This window comes from Centroberyx affinis, unplaced genomic scaffold (genome assembly GCF_046629955.1).
Source record: "Centroberyx affinis isolate AG114_WGS23_722 - 3 ecotype Tasmania unplaced genomic scaffold, CSIRO-AGI_Caff_v1 ptg001910l_1, whole genome shotgun sequence".
NCBI classification, from domain to species: Eukaryota; Metazoa; Chordata; class Actinopteri; order Beryciformes; family Berycidae; genus Centroberyx; species Centroberyx affinis.
Window position 1 is genome coordinate 200,717 of NW_027280273.1, and position 15,886 is coordinate 216,602.

A 15,886-nucleotide genomic window follows, 5' to 3' on the forward strand; every position below is an offset into this window, starting at 1 on the left:
AACCTTAGATCTTTTCTTTTTGATCTCTCTCGTCTCTTTGGTTTCCTTTGATATAAAGCATCACAGACCGGCCGGTTGGTAAACATGAGCATTCTGTGTGCAGTTTACTGACATCACATCACATGATTTCTGGGTATTTCAAGTTTTTCCAAACAGTTCCCTCTTGCTGCCCTTTGGAGCTGCCCACATGCAAAGTTGCCTGGAGTAGCTTTAAATCTTTCAACTTGGTGGAACAAACTTGGTGCACAAACCTTAGGACAGGGGAATTCAACCGTGTGCCATGGAGGGCCGAGAGTCTGCAGGTTTTCGTTCCAACCAAGACTACAGCAGTGATTTCACTGATTAGCTCACCTTCAACCAGAGAGGAGGAACTGATCAGTGAAATCCCCTGCTGTAGTCTTCGGTTGGAACGAAACCCTGCAGACTCTCTGCACTCCATGGCACACGGCCGAATAGCTCTGCATGCCTTAGGATGTGGGCTGGTACTCTGAGGAGTTTGGCTTATCTCTTTCATATTATAACAGGTCAAATTAACCTAAAAATATCATGAGATCCAGAGGAAAAACAGGCAAATGGGGACGATATATTCTCAGTGCAATAATGTTTGCTCTGTTGGTAGAGGGATATCAGGGATGTGTGTAGGAAAACGTGTGGCATTTCATTCTAGCATCAATATTGACTCAGCCCTGTTCTTTACTTTATCTATCTTTAACTACAGCCTATCTATATCTATATTAAAATCTATATCAATATATATTTACATATTTACATACATATATCTTCATTTATCTCAATTTATATCTACATATATTTAGATAGATAGATAGATAGATAGATAGATGGATGGATGGATGGATGGATGGATGACAGATGGCTAGATAGATACACACACACACACAGTGATGTGGTGGTAAATAAAAAAGCAGGTAAACCTTAACTTCCAGTTGTGATTATCATAAAGCAAACAACAACAACACCAATACAAACAAATATTAATTATATTTTCAGAATGGCATTAATCTATGCTTTTCCCACTTAAAACACTGTATCTTTATATATCTCACATCAACTTGATACTTCTTATGTATACTATAAATTTATCTCAAAAAGATTGATGTCAGCCTGATACATATGAAATATGAAATACAGAGCTCATTGACATCTGTAGTTAGGCTCCACACCTGGGAGAAAATTCCAACATGACCAATATTTGCTCTCCACCATGTTGGCTTTGGAAAGGGGCAGCCACTGACATGATAAGTAGGCCTATTTTCATTTAATTTCATCATGTATTCTGCTCTCTATGTAGACAGACGGCAAACGGTTGTTGAAAAGGTGTGCTGCAGAACTTTATGTGCTCTGCATGTCAAATGATATGCTTCATCCTCTTCAGACCATAGACCATAGACCAAGTGAAGTCTCTAGATCATTACACTGAGTATCATATTTCACTATGCTTTCATCTGTATCAGTCAGGTAGAAAGCATTGTTTAATTAAATGTAAATACCAACCAAATTACTATTGGACTTTGGACTAACTTAGTTCATTATTCCCTTGTCAGTTCCCCTCATGATAACCACTATTGCAAAGTTTTACCATGGAGTTTGCAGTGAGCAGGATGCCTCATCTGTGAGTGAACTGGACATAATGTGTACGAATCTGAATCTACCTGGAGCCACTGGCTAGTCTGGCCAACTATAAAGGCTATAGGCAGCTTTAATGTTAACACAGTTTATCGATTTATCCCTTTCCCAAAGATGTACAGTAATAGTTTTGGTCAGTTGAATCTCCAACATAAGCTACTCAGCAAATATTGCTTCCACCTATATGACCCACACTTGGAGGTTTCTGCTACGACTGAAGTGGCTCATTGGATTTTTATTTCACTGGTTATCCGTTTAACAGCCTTATAAAATGTCTGATGCCATTACTATAAAAAGGTGAGTGCCTAACGGCCGGGGAGGTCAAGGGATCCTCAAGCATTTGGAGGTAATAACTTGTAGCACTTAGCTTGAGCTGGACTTCAGTTCTCTTTGGCCCTCCATCATGGCATCAATCAAGTAATGTGATGTTCTTTACGGCAAAGGGCTGGTCAGCAGAGATAGAATAGAATAGAATAGAATAGAATAGAATAGAATAGAATAGTCGCACCAAGGCAGGAAAATTGTTTTTGGTCTCACCAATTAACACAATATCACATCCATGTACATCACATCAATAAAAAGAAGTCACATCATATCAATAAAACAAAAACATCACATCAGCGAGAGTAGGAGGTAGATTAGAGCAGTTTGTTAATCAAAGCAGGGCTTTCCTAGCAGTTTGTGTTACATGAACATAGTTGCACAAGTAATACTGCTTCAACAGTAGCTGTTTGTTGCTCTCACTAGGATATACATTTGAGTCCATTTCTCAACATACTGCTGCATTGGTCATGTATTACATGACCAGTCAAGGCCGCCATTATATTATATATTTCAGAAAATGCCCTTCTTGCATTAACATTTTTTTTTCTGAATGCAGTGCAACAGATCGCAATTAAAACTGAGCCTTCCTCGCAGGAGGCCGAAGAGCTGCCAGTCAAAGTGTAATCCCCACCGTCCACAGAGCCAGTTAGGATTATGACGTTATTAGAGAAGGGTAATTTACAAATTCAAATAATACATCATTAAACAGGTAGAGAATATGGTGTCTATTCTCAATGCTGCATAATGAATTGATGTGCACTACATCCATATTCAGATTAGTTGAAGACAGGATTAGGTTGATACTGGAGAATTTAATAACAAATATTTGACTCTTGGTAGCTCTTCAGGGTCTGCAGGCCCTCACTTTTTTTTGTATGTGCTTTCAATTAAAATGCATATAACAGACGGTCGAATTTTTGGTGATAGCATTCCACACAGCATGAGGCACATTCTTGCTCGAATAATTAGGGGCCGGGCAGCTCTGCTGCCGGTCCCTCTTGTATTTGGCAATGTTATTATTATTCTGCTTCTTCTTCTTCCTACCAGGAAATCTGCCTTCCTATGCATGAAAATAAACAAAACTTTCACATAGGTCCAGTCCTATGCCAAGTTGTATGTGCTACAGCTTTGCAAGTTTCACCAAAATGTAGGCCCAAGTGAGCAGAAATGTTCAGATGCTTCGAGCTGGCAGGAATTATGAAGTCCATCACTTTTTCTCAAAAACTGTAAAACTAATTAAACCTATCTCCTCCCACATTTATTGCTCAATTGACACCAAACTCGCTACACTGCATCTTCAGACTGTCCTCCACAAACGATCCAGCCAGATTTTTGAATTATCAAAAATTGAGCCCACAGTGCATCAAAATGTTTTACTGTAAACAGTACTGTAAAAAGCTACCGCAAATTCTCGCTAAATAAATCTCCAATGTTCATGAAAATAAATGACAAAGTTTTTATGTCATGGTAGATGTAGTGAGTAAAATTTCATAATTGTATCTCAAAAACTGAATTTTTGACAGCATTTTGAATTCTGCCCTCATGTAAACTATTGCAGTCAATGGAAATAGAGCATCTTTAAACATCAGTTTTTCACTTATGGAGCAATCAGTCTTTGTAAAAACAAATTACAGACATCTCTATGTTGTCTGAAGTACACAAATTCTCTGAATTTTGTCTTGATAACTGAATTTTTGACACTAGTTTGAAATCTGCCTTTACATGCATGGACAGCTGTTATCCTGCACCCTGGTGGTTGGCTAAGTTCTTGTGTGAAGCCACCTCTAATTTTCCTACTTCTCAGGTAGCTCAACTCAATCACAACTTGACATTGGTGGCAAAGGTTGTGAGTTTGAGCCCTGGGGGATGCATAATAAACATGCTTATGCCTACTCAGGCATTGTGCTGTGTGGATTAGAGACACATGATTTCAAAGATGATTTAATGATAATTATGGTCCGGGTAGTTCTGCTGATGGACCCTCATGTATTTCTCATTCGTCCTCCTCTTCTTCTTCCTCCTCCTCCTATTCTTCCTCTTTCTCCTCTTCTTCTTCTTCCTCTTCCTCCTCAAAATGCCCGGCCCCGACACTGCTGCGCAGCAGCTATAATTGCATCCTCTAATTACAAGAACTTTGAAAAGGAAGACTACAAATGAAAAAGGATTGCTTGATGGTATACAGTATTACGATTACTACGATACTTGTAAGGGACATACAGTTTAAAAACGTTTTCACTTTGCCTAAATGAGACAATTCATTCTCAGTTAACCATAGCAAATACCAACAAATTAAAGCAATGATGGGACCGAGGTAAGTAGACACTAAGATTTTAACCAGACCTACTGTACAAACTAATAGGTTATAACAGCCAGTGTTATGTATATCAGACAGATGGTAAAGTATTTACTGCAAAAAATTTTGAGCTGGCAAATGTTCAAAAATTGTTCAGAAATCTTGTAGTCTGCACTTTTAGTTTCCATCTTAAATATGGCCAGTGTTCCTTTTTTTCATGGCAGCTTTAAAACCCATCAGAACCCATTTCTCCAAATTTCAACACCTGTCCAGGGTGCTTTACTGCCTTCTGCCCAATGTAAACAGGTAAATACATTTGTTGGCTATCTGCCATTTTTGGTTTCACAGTGTATGGGTATGTGTCTGTAAAATCTGACTTTTGACATTGGTTTATGAAATATTGATCACATTTGATTGTATTTTCAAACAAAAATATTCTCATTCAAAACATTTATTTGCAGAAAACAACTGACAACTGGCCAAAATACCAAAAAATACACAATCTCACTGAACAATGCAAACTAAACAAGTTTATACCCATAAATAAATCATAAAAATAGCAATGTTTTCGCTTAGAAAGGGTTCAATAATCAATATTTGGTGGAGTAACCTGATTCTTCATCAGAAAATATGGGGTAGTCTCTTATTGTTTTCCCCAGAGCTCTTAATCTAAAAATTGCTTAATTTGCCTACAAGACAGAACTCAGGGTAAAGTTTCCCCGTCTGGTTCTCAGAATTCTTCCGCTGCAATATGATTGGTAGATTGAGCGGATGGGCGGGACCAAGGCAGCAACTAGGAAGTGACAAACGGTGAGTTTCAAACCTGTAACTTTTTTCACCCACAGGACCACAGCTCTGCAGTTTGTGGAGTCAGAAATACCCAAACCACCGAGTTTGAGTCCACTGAACCGAGAATGCAGGCTGTGCGAAAACGTCAAGTCAACGAGTTCCAGACGACAACACAAAACAGGTTTGTGCTTCTGGGCTTTGGCTATAATCTCTGTAGTTTCCTTTGCAACCGCGGCTTTGTTGTCAGTTGAGGAGGAGAGTCGGTTGAAGAATGGTTAGGTCTTCAGTATCTGCTCTGCTATTGATCGTTTGTATTTCACTGTCATTGCCACTGCCACTTAGGTTCTCTCTGGCTGTATAGTACAGTCCGGGTGTTTTATTGCAGCAGGGACAATGTAAACAGATCTGGTGGTGCTGGCAGTTTCTCCTCTGTTGTTTCGCTCCAGGCTGGTGTCACTACTACCAGTTATTACAGTCAGCAGCAGCATCCTTCAGGTCCTCCAGGCTGATTAAGCTCTTACTTTGTGAAGCAATCAGCTGAACTGCTTTTTTCCCCCATCTGCTGACCTCCTGGTGTAATTGGCCATACAGGATCCTCTTGAGATCCTAGACATGACTGAGCCGGCATAGCTCCTGCTGGATGATTGTGGGCTCTACTTTTTTTTTTTACATGTATTTCAGTGTGAAGCACATGATGATGCCAAGTGATTCTTGAGAAGCACCGCAAAGACAAAGGCCTTAGTAGATAGATCTAGAGGTCCTGAGGTTGCCCTTGGTTATCCTGAAGTTGATGCTCTGCGAAAATCGTTTTGACTATGATTTTCTAAACATGAGTTTAGGGAAGAAAAAAAGAATATACACACACAATTGTTGTGAAGACACATTGCTATATACTGTATGTGATTTGCTACTTTTTCCCCAAAAGCAGAGTGAGTAATCCAAGCACATTTTAGTATTTTTATTTGGACAGTGCACACTAGAGAGGGAGATAAACTACTGGAGACACAGAATTTAGCTGGGGCCGGTGGGGACACACACCTAACCACTCAACTATCTGTGAACACAGTGCTTTCCTTCCTTAATATGAGATTAGCAGACTAACATTTAAAATGGCAAGCAAAGGATGGCAGAGGGAAACATGTAGGCTATTTAAACGTGGATTTACTGCAGTAGTACACCTTCCTTTACCACAGTATTCCCCACAACTCTATTAAATTGTTAATCTCTGAATTGTTATTTGCTGCTGTAAATGAGCTTGTGTTGCATCATCACAATGACTTCCAATCACTGTAAACATCTGTTGACAGCAAACCTGTTGCGAAGGAAAAAGTGCCACCAAAGAAAAGGCTACACTTCCATTTTGACCTATGGCTCTGTCTCACGGTGCAGAACTGGATACTGGACTTTGGAAGGCCTATTGTCATGGTAAGGAAGGACGATCCACATGTCATTAAATCTGCACACCATGCCAGCTTAATCTAAATGCAAAAACGGTCATAAAAAAGGACAGTTACGCCCAAATTCATGGAACAGTGAACACTAATAATCTCTTGATATCATGTGTATTAGATTATCCTTCCTCTGGAGTGGTTTCCCCTCAACAAGCCCAGTGCTGGAGACTACTTCCACATGGCCTACAACGTCATCACACCATTCTTAATGCTCAAGGTACGTCTGAACCATAGGGGTCTGAACACAGCAAAGTGATTAGCTAAAGGAGACCAGTATACATGGAAATTAAGTATGGAAGACAAGAAGCTGCCACTGCCTGTTATTAAAAAATGGAGAGTCCTACATCATACATGCCAATGAAAACGGCTTAAAGTAATAATCCATGACATTCTCATAAAAATACATTTCCGTTTTTCTACTCTCTATTGCTGATTGATTTAATGCAATAGTGATTCAACCTTGACCCAGTTCATGAAAGCTTTGGCTGTACTAAACACCCGCTGTCTGGAAGGTCTTAACCCGGTGTAGTGTCAAAATATGTTTCCCCTTTAAAAAGTGTATTCCTCAGCGGTGTGTCTTTGCCTCGATTTCATGCCAGGGAAGAAAACTATATCATTTCAAATTTTGTGTATTGTTTTCCTACTGCTGGTTTTTCAAATGGTAAACCAACGTGACCGAAAGTGACATAGCTAGTTGCTTCGTAATGAATCATAAATCGTAAATTATCCCAAACCACAATCCATTGCTTCTACAAGGAAGTTGTTAGGCTTTACATTAGTCCGCCTGTCATTTATTAAGCGACTTTCCCCTATGATAATTTTGGCAAATTTTGGCATCAGGCAATTTTAACATCAGGAAAAATCATCTGCCACATAGTAAGTGGTGCTTTTTGTGTTTCCAGCAGCAGCAACAGCGGTTTGTTTGAAATAGATAGAAGAACTGGGTGGTTAGCATGACTAGCGATAGCCACCATGACTGAACAGACAGTTTGATTGACATGTGATCTCTGGGAAGTGCAGTGCAGAAACACCACAGCAGAGCACTTATTGCCAAAGATGTCACCAAAATCACAAAACAAGAATGTTGTGGATTATTGCTTTAAGACAGGTATCATATAGGATGATCGGTAATGTGTGTGTGTTCCTGCTCCGTTCAGCTGATTGAGCGCAGCCCCAGGGCGCTGCCTCGCTCAGCGGTCTACCTCTGCGTCATCACCTTTGTCATGGGAGCCAGCATCCACCTGGTGGGAGACTCCATCAATCACCGGCTCATCCTGAGCGGCTACCAGCTCCACCTGTCCGTCAGGGATAACCCAATCATCAAAGACCTCAAACCGGCCTCACTGGTAGGCATTCATCTTGTTTGATTGGGTTTGGGCTTTGAACTTTAGAGCACTACTTCAAAAAACTGAATACTGAAGCTGCCAAAATTTGTGTCATTTCCATAACACAATCACAACGGTGTTATAAGTTGGTTTGTAGTCTGCAATGCCACATAAAGCTTGTTGCATTCCCACATTAAATTACTTGAACCAACCAAAGGGCCCATTTAATGTAAATAGGTGTCCTTACATTTAATAATCCCTGATATAACCATTAGTGATGCATGGGTTGACTTGTAGCATACAGGTCCTTCAGTTATATCATGAGTTTGGTGGGTTTAGGTTCAGAAAACATCCGTTTGTGCCCCTTTGTAAGTGTATGAATATATATATTTATGCCCCTTTGTAAGTGTATGAATATATATATTTATTATAATTATGACACTTCAGTAGGACCTGGCTCACTCACATATTCACTTTTTCCTCTATCTTCCTTACATCAAAGCCAACTGAACTGTAGCTTAAGAACAGACAGACTATACAAGATGTTTTATTATTCAAACACCAAAGTTGACATCTGAAGAAACATTTTGAGATTAGTGTGATCAAATGAATATTTTGGGAAACTGTGACATGGTGTTTTCAATGCAGTGTTCTCTATGTGTGTGATGCTGCCTAAGTGAAGCAAAACTCTGGTGATGTAAGTCCAGACTAATTGTCCTTAAGTCTACACACATTTATGCAAAATATTTGCTCGTTTCCCAGTAACAAAATTATAGACTCTCACCAAGATATAAATCCTGATTTTGTAGTGCGTAGCGCAGTCTGAAGCCCATGGCTGCAGTCATGCATACTGTCAGTTTAGGTATGCATGCATGTAGGGTCTCATTAATTATTTGTAATGCGTCATTTGTCTATTGATCACAGCTAATGCCAATGCCATAAATAAGTGGCACATGTACTTCACACTGCGCTGCAGCACTGTGTAAAGCAGATTATAACCTTCACTGTGAAATTGAGTTAAGGTGTATTGAAGGGACTTGATGTAAAATTTTATAGATTTATAAGATTTATAAAACATTGAAATGAAATGTAGGAGAAACTTAATCTTGAAAGGGGAAGGGGCTAAATATTTTTTTTATTTAATATGTACTTTTTAGTTACTGGAATTTTATTTAGTCAAATTGATAGAATAGATGTATAATACATAAATAAATGCATTTTAAATAATTTTGTGACACAAGAAAATGTGCTAAAAGTCAAGAGGGTGAATACTTTTTACTCCATCTTTGTTAGTACAAAGAAGAGGAAAATTTGACAAATTTGTGCAGGTGAGATAAAACAAAGTTTATAGGAGTTTATAAATGCATCTGAGTGCATGAAGGGTCTTGAGAGGCAGTGGAGCAGTGTTGTTCACCTGTGGAGACAATTCAACCCAAGGCTGTATCAAAATTGTGAAATGCTGTTGCAGCAATAGGTGGCACTGTTGCATAAGTTAGAGAGAACTACATTGTTTGCCTACCAATGAAAAATTACTTTTGTGCCATTGAAGCATACCTATTAACAATTTTGAATGGCCAGGATTATTATTATTTGATGCAATGAGTCTCTAGTAATGATTCAACATTTCTGTTTTTTCTTCTTAGATTGACTCTTTTGAGCTGCTGTATTATTATGATGAACACCTGGGACATTTAATGTGGTAGGTCTTACAGACAATTATGGGTGGTGTGTGTGTATATACATATATATATGTAGTGCTTGAAATAAGACTGAAACATAATTAATTACAAGGTATAATGCTGTCCTGGCCCAGAGGGACCACAAAGTATAGTGGTTACCTGTTTTCAATTATCAGATTAGGCGAGTGATAAATTTGATTCTAATGAATGTTGCGCCCCTTGAATCCGCTCTGAATGCAGGCAACCAATCAAAGGAGAACCCGAAGTGTGGATTTGGAGAGTACAAAGACAGTGTGCAGACAGTGTTGTGACAAAAAAACTGCGACTAAGTGTGCTGGAAACTGTGGCTGCTTCCAACTCTCACCATGAAAAAGATTTTAGCACAAAAGACACACTGAGATAGACAGACTAATGGGCCGCTGTTGACTGTCGGAGGATGGAGTGCTGATCCCACAACATGCAGGAAAACAGGGAGAGAATCAGAGAAAGGCTGTCTGGTCGCCGGTTTAATGTAAATTAATTCTGAGCTAGAATTGGGTTACTTTATTCTCTGTGTAAGCAAGAGGAGAAGAGGGGCATCTCTCCCTCCCGCTGTCTTTCTCTCTCACTCTCATAATAGTTAATATGTGTAAGATAATATGTGTAGGATATGGACTCCTTTTCACCCTCTGATAACAATCCTAGTCAGTGCTCTTAGAAATGATGGAGATGGTGCAAAACCTTTCTAAAATTAGATCGCGCTGTTAAAATTAAGGAAGACTAAGAAAGAAATTCTGATTAAATCAATCCGAAAGTGCAAAGAGAGAATAAAACGCATTATATATTAATTAATGGCTGCGTATGTTGTGGGCTTTTGTGAAACAGGAGGGCCACTCCAGTGAAATCTCTCCATTTCCACTTTGGGTTTATGAGTGTTACTATTAAAATTGCAGCTGTGGAGAGTTACTGTAAAAAGGATGCTTGTACCATGGTAGAAACATGCTTCATGTTATATTGCCTTTTCTTTACTGGCTCTGTTCAGGCCGGCTGGGGCTATAGACATGGCATGGTTTAGTTTGAGTCTCCAGTGTTTAGTTGACTGGTTTTATTGAATTTATGAGACAAATTTCAATTTATAACAAATTTACAGTGAGCCAGCCACAGAACAGCTGGTTTGAAAATTAGTGCATTAGTGCATCTCGCACACCTCAACTAAGAGTTTAGTTCTGGTTTCTTGACTAGAGTGAGAGAAGGGTGAAACAAATGGCAGACAGTTGAGTTTCTGTCTTATTCTTCTCCCAATTACTTATTTTGAGAAGCAGATATCGCACATTAATTCCGCTGACTATTAAGACCCTGTTCTGCACAAACTCTTTCCATGAGATGTAGGAACATTCAGTTCAGAATCAGTAACGATTCATCTTTTGTGTCGGGGCTTAATGTTGGCCTTGGCCGGGCCTGACAGGCTGTTAAATTTGTCAGCTGCTGTCCTGCCAGGTTTGTCCAGGTTTTAGAGATTGTGTCGATGCTGGCCTTGATCTGAACCCTGGCTGGAGGAGACGAGGCTTGACAAACCCATAGAACAGAGTTTGCTGGATGAGAGTGTGAACCCAACTTCAGGCATCACTAACGAATGATATGGAATTATATAAGCACATACCTCTTAGCTAACTGTTTGCATGATCCTCTGTGTAAAGAAATACTTTATATAACTGTATATAACAATGCAATTTTTAACAGTGTTCCTCTCGCTCTATTCCAGGTATATTCCTTTCTTCATTATTCTGTTCCTGTACTTCACTGGCTGCTTCACCCAAGCCAAAGAACAAAAGAAGATTCCAGTCTCTGGTTGGCTGTTACTGGGACCCAGTGCTCTTTACTATTGGTCAGTTGCCTTGTTGCACATCTCTGAAAACCTGCTGTGACTCGCCTCCCTGCTAGCAACAGTGCAGGGGAATATGACTTGACAAAGAAATCTGTTAGGATAAAATGCTACTTCCACAGAAGTAAAGCAGAGAATACTTAAGTGCTACCAAAAAGAAAAAACACACAAAAAAACCCTTGTTCTCGGTATTTAATGCATTAATCTTGGCAGTAGCCTGAATGAGTCTGTTTAAATGAAATGATGGCCTGTAAGGAATCCACACTGAACCAGCTTTAGAGATGCTTTACCCGTCTATTACAATAATTACAATAATTGATTTGTAGCCTACGATTTCTAGCCCATGAAAATTACTGCCTCCCTCTTCTTCCTGCCTCTAGTTTTTATCTTCCTCCTCTGATTCAGAATCATCTTGATAATAAGGGAAGATACAGCAAGAAAAACAGACTCAAAACAGAAAATAGAATATAAACAAAAATATAACAAATGGGGATTATATAAACACACACACGGACCAACTGACCATTTCATCACGTTAGGTAGAATGTATTATTGAAAAGTATGGAATACAGCATTATTCGGGTTTGCAAAATAATGGCAACGAAAGAATACCAAAAATATTAAAATATATGCAGTATAAAATGGGTAAGGATAAATGAGAAGGATATAGGAATATAAAGATATGTGGAATTACAAGATCTACACTTGCATTTACAACACAATGGCAATAGAATATAATACACTATAATATACAATATAATACTTGAATACAATAACAATTTAATACATTTGCTTTTACAATATAATGGTAGTCATGGTGATGAAGCTTTCTCAGTATGGCTTTATAAATACTGCTATAGGCTAGACTGAGATAGCCTGCAATACAATGCACAATAATAAAGCCTTCAGTTATTATTGTATCACAGGGCTGATTATGTAAACGCTCAGTCACTGGGATACTTTTTATTTATGACGCATAGAAATGAATGAATGATTGAAAAAAAAGAAAAAAAAAGAAAATTAACAGCTAAATAAATTCAATGGGGCTTTCTTGCATTGCAAAGTGAAGTTCATGGAGTGTGTTCGATCCATGCTCCTTAAGTTTTTGCAGTGGCTGGTGTGCATCCAGGTCCACAAAAGTTTTCTTTAAGCTTTCCACATTCAGATAAGCTGTTTGTTTTCCTTCACTTGCCCCTAAGTCACAGTTTACAGTCGGCAATAACATTCTTATAATGTGAATGAATACTTGCAACAATTGCTAAGCTGGCTAGCACCTGATAAGAATGGAAACAATATTAAAGGAGAATACCAGTGTCATTTAGACACTCCTCCTGTCTACCTCTACTTAACATTTTCCCCAATCATTTTGTGATACATGCTGTATGTAATTTTTTAAATGCAAACTTTATGGTGTCAAGCCTCAAATAAGAAGACATGGATGTGACAGTAAGAGACAATAAATTACTTCCATTTCCTCTTGTGGTTGTCAGGTGATTGACAGTCGGCAGAATGTAACTTAATTTGCGCACACTGATATTGAAACATTAAACTCAGGCACAATAAAATAACGATGAAACAGAAACTTTGATGAAACTAAATAAAGGCTTCACGTTTACTGTGATGTATTATCTAGTTCTGACAGTTTTCAAGACTGTGGAAGTTTATTATCATACTTTTACAAAAATAAATGGCTTCTTCTGAAGGGAGGAAAACAACTGCTGATATCTCCAACTGTGCTAACAGTGTTCAGACCAGCAAGAATAATGTAAAAGGAGACAGGCAGGCTAGACAGTTGGTACAGAAACACCAGTACTCTCTTTAAAAAGGGAAACAATTTTGCAAAAGTTAAGACTTTCTTATTTGAAAAGTAACTAATAGCTGAAAAAGTAGTGAAACTGATAACCTAAAACGAATGTGCTAAGTTAATCATACCCACAGAACAGTAGTCTGTGGATATTGCAGTAAGTGCAGCTGTAATGTGTCAGTACTTCGCTTTCTGAGCCACTCATATCTCTTGCTTTTTCTTTCATTTGCTGCAGGTACTTGGTCACAGAAGGACAGATCTTTGAACTTTTCCTCCTCACGTTCCTTGCCATGGTTGCCGTGGTAATGTATCAGCTGAGAAAAGGCTCAAGCCCAGACAGCAATGGCCTGTTCCTGTTCTGTAGTTTCTCTGTCACCATGGTGCTGGTGGTGGTGTGGGTGGTCTACCTGTGGAATGACCCAGTTCTCCGCAACAAGTACCCGGGTCTCATCTATGTCCCAGAACCCTGGTCCTTCTACACCTTGCACATCAAGGACAAACACTGAGTGACATCCAGGTTCGTCACTTTTGGGTTTGCCTAATGCTGAACCTTTCTTTTTTGTGAAACCTCTCGTGTTTGTTTGACTTGACTGATGCAGATCTTCTCTTTCCAGTAGATGTCCAATGGCTGAGGTATCGCCTAAGTAAATGGAAATCCTCAATGTGGAACATCCGCACAGTTGAACACAAAGCTGTGCTGGCTACCGCCATTTATTATTATGGGGATTGGTTTCCTTTGTCTCTTGTATTGATTCGTGTTGTTGCTGGCTTGAACGGGCTGGAAGTGTTATTTTTGGTGAAACTTCCCACCATTTCTTTGACTTTGCACTTATCAGATCTGTCATGACTGCATTTCACTTCAAAGTTTGAGATGTGTCCAGAGATATCAAAAAGTAAGCCAATCACTGTCCATCACTTGCAAATGCAGGAATAAATATGAATAAAACTTGCATTAATCCCTTTTAGAAAAAGATGCCTAACCTGATTACATTTTTATCCCTTTTTAAATGTTTATCCTTTTCTGCTGTTACAGTCCTACTTCAGTCTTGTTTAACAGCCATATAGGTCAGCAGGCTTCTTAATCATTACCTACCAACAAATTAAAACTTGTTTTTGTGAAGAGCAACTAGCTCTAATAGGAATGTCTCAAATCCATTGAATGGAAGATGTAAACACTGATCTGTTCTTACCTTTTGACGGTTAAGTACAGCAGACAAAGTGCCTATTTGTCTGGCCCATATCAGGGGAATGACAAATTGAATTTGCTACCAAACCAAAGGCAAAAATATATATACAAACATTTGAGACACTTGATCTAACCTTACTTAACCTTTCCTAGCCGCAGCACAACATTATGCATTTGTGAGGAGGATTTTATTGAACTACGCAAAAAGCTCTCAGGTCAATATCACTGAATCACTGAATACCTAATAGTTGTCCAAGGCTGCTGGCTGGTACACTTCCTATTGTGCCATTGTCAACGTATACAAGGGATGTGAAGTATTACAGTATTCAAAATGAAAGATAAGTGAATACTGGAGATATTTTTATATTTTTCAAAAGATCAGGGACACATGGTTAGCAAACTTTTTTAAGATACAAATGAAAACTAATTTTTATAAACTTGAATTTAACTGATATATTGTTGTTACTGTCATTACATTGTAATATCATTGTTGATTTGTTTTACCTGTTGAGTGGACTTCTTTGCCTATTGTTGTTTCATATGTACATTTTTGATTATTAATGTTTTGTTACTTTGTTTTACATCACTTTACTTGGAAAGTGGTGGTGTTGTTATTATTACCTACTGTTTTACCATTTCCCTCACTGTGATTGGTTGGATTTTGTGCATGTTTATCTTAATTAAATGATGATGATAGCCGCTGGTTTTAAACATTAAAATCAATAAATATTGCAATCATCCAGCAAGTTTTGTGCTCTTAACTCCCCTTATTATTTTCCCCTGAATACCAAGATAAAACTTAGCTGCTGCCTGTAGAACCAGTAGCCTGTAACTGTTGACTAAATTTAAAAGCTATCGATTTATATGGTTACAAACTATGGTCTATTTGATTATAGCATCGTATGTCCTCTACCAATCATGGTTATTGAGTGGTAATAATTAGTTCAATCCTTCTGTTACAGCTGTAAGGGCGGAAAGGGAAGTGATATCACCACAGTGCAGATCTGGTATCTCTGTTTCCATAGCAACAGATATTGAATTACACACTTGCTTAGAGGTGGTGGACTTTAAACCTAGGTGGAGAGACAGGTGAGTCACAGAAAACACTCTCCTTCCTGGAAGCTTCTGAGAAAATGGTGAGAGCAACAAATCATATGTATTAAGCCTTTTGAATATACTTTTTATATGTGACTTAATAGTTTTTGTTCAATTTCCTGCTCTTTGTCACCTTGCAGGCTAAATTCTTCTCGCCAGCTCAAATCAATGGTAAGGCTGCTGCGCACTGAATGTTGTTGTTGTTGCCATCTTAACTATAGATGTTTGTAAGACACTATTAGGTCTGAAATGGTTTTTATTTGTTATACATTCATCATACATTTATAATTTCAAAACAAATGGATGGTGAATTGGAAATTAAGTTTTGGAAGCACATGTGTGACAGTCATGGGTCAAAGTGTGATCTAGCGCACCCTTATACAGTTATGAACTAAAGATAATGTATTTCTCATTTCTCCAACCATCATTAAACAC

At 38.5% G+C, this 15,886-nt stretch overlaps 1 protein-coding gene across 2 annotated transcripts; it reads left to right on the plus strand.

Annotated features, from left to right (window-relative positions):
* Positions 1–5,081: 5,081 nt before the first annotated feature.
* LOC139653297 (ceroid-lipofuscinosis neuronal protein 6-like) lies at positions 5,082–15,051 on the plus strand. Of its 2 annotated transcripts, none has more exons than XM_071530293.1 (8): positions 5,082–5,231; positions 6,358–6,475; positions 6,620–6,718; positions 7,659–7,847; positions 9,470–9,525; positions 11,247–11,369; positions 13,406–13,687; positions 13,785–15,051. In XM_071530293.1, the coding sequence occupies exons 1-7, from the start codon at positions 5,176–5,178 to the stop codon at positions 13,674–13,676; spliced, it is 912 nt and encodes a 303-aa protein (XP_071386394.1). In that variant the 5' UTR covers positions 5,082–5,175; the 3' UTR covers positions 13,677–13,687; positions 13,785–15,051. The 2 variants fall into 2 exon arrangements, with proteins under 2 accessions (XP_071386394.1, XP_071386393.1); XM_071530292.1 differs by having other exon boundaries at positions 13,788–15,051.
* Positions 15,052–15,886: the final 835 nt, after the last annotated feature.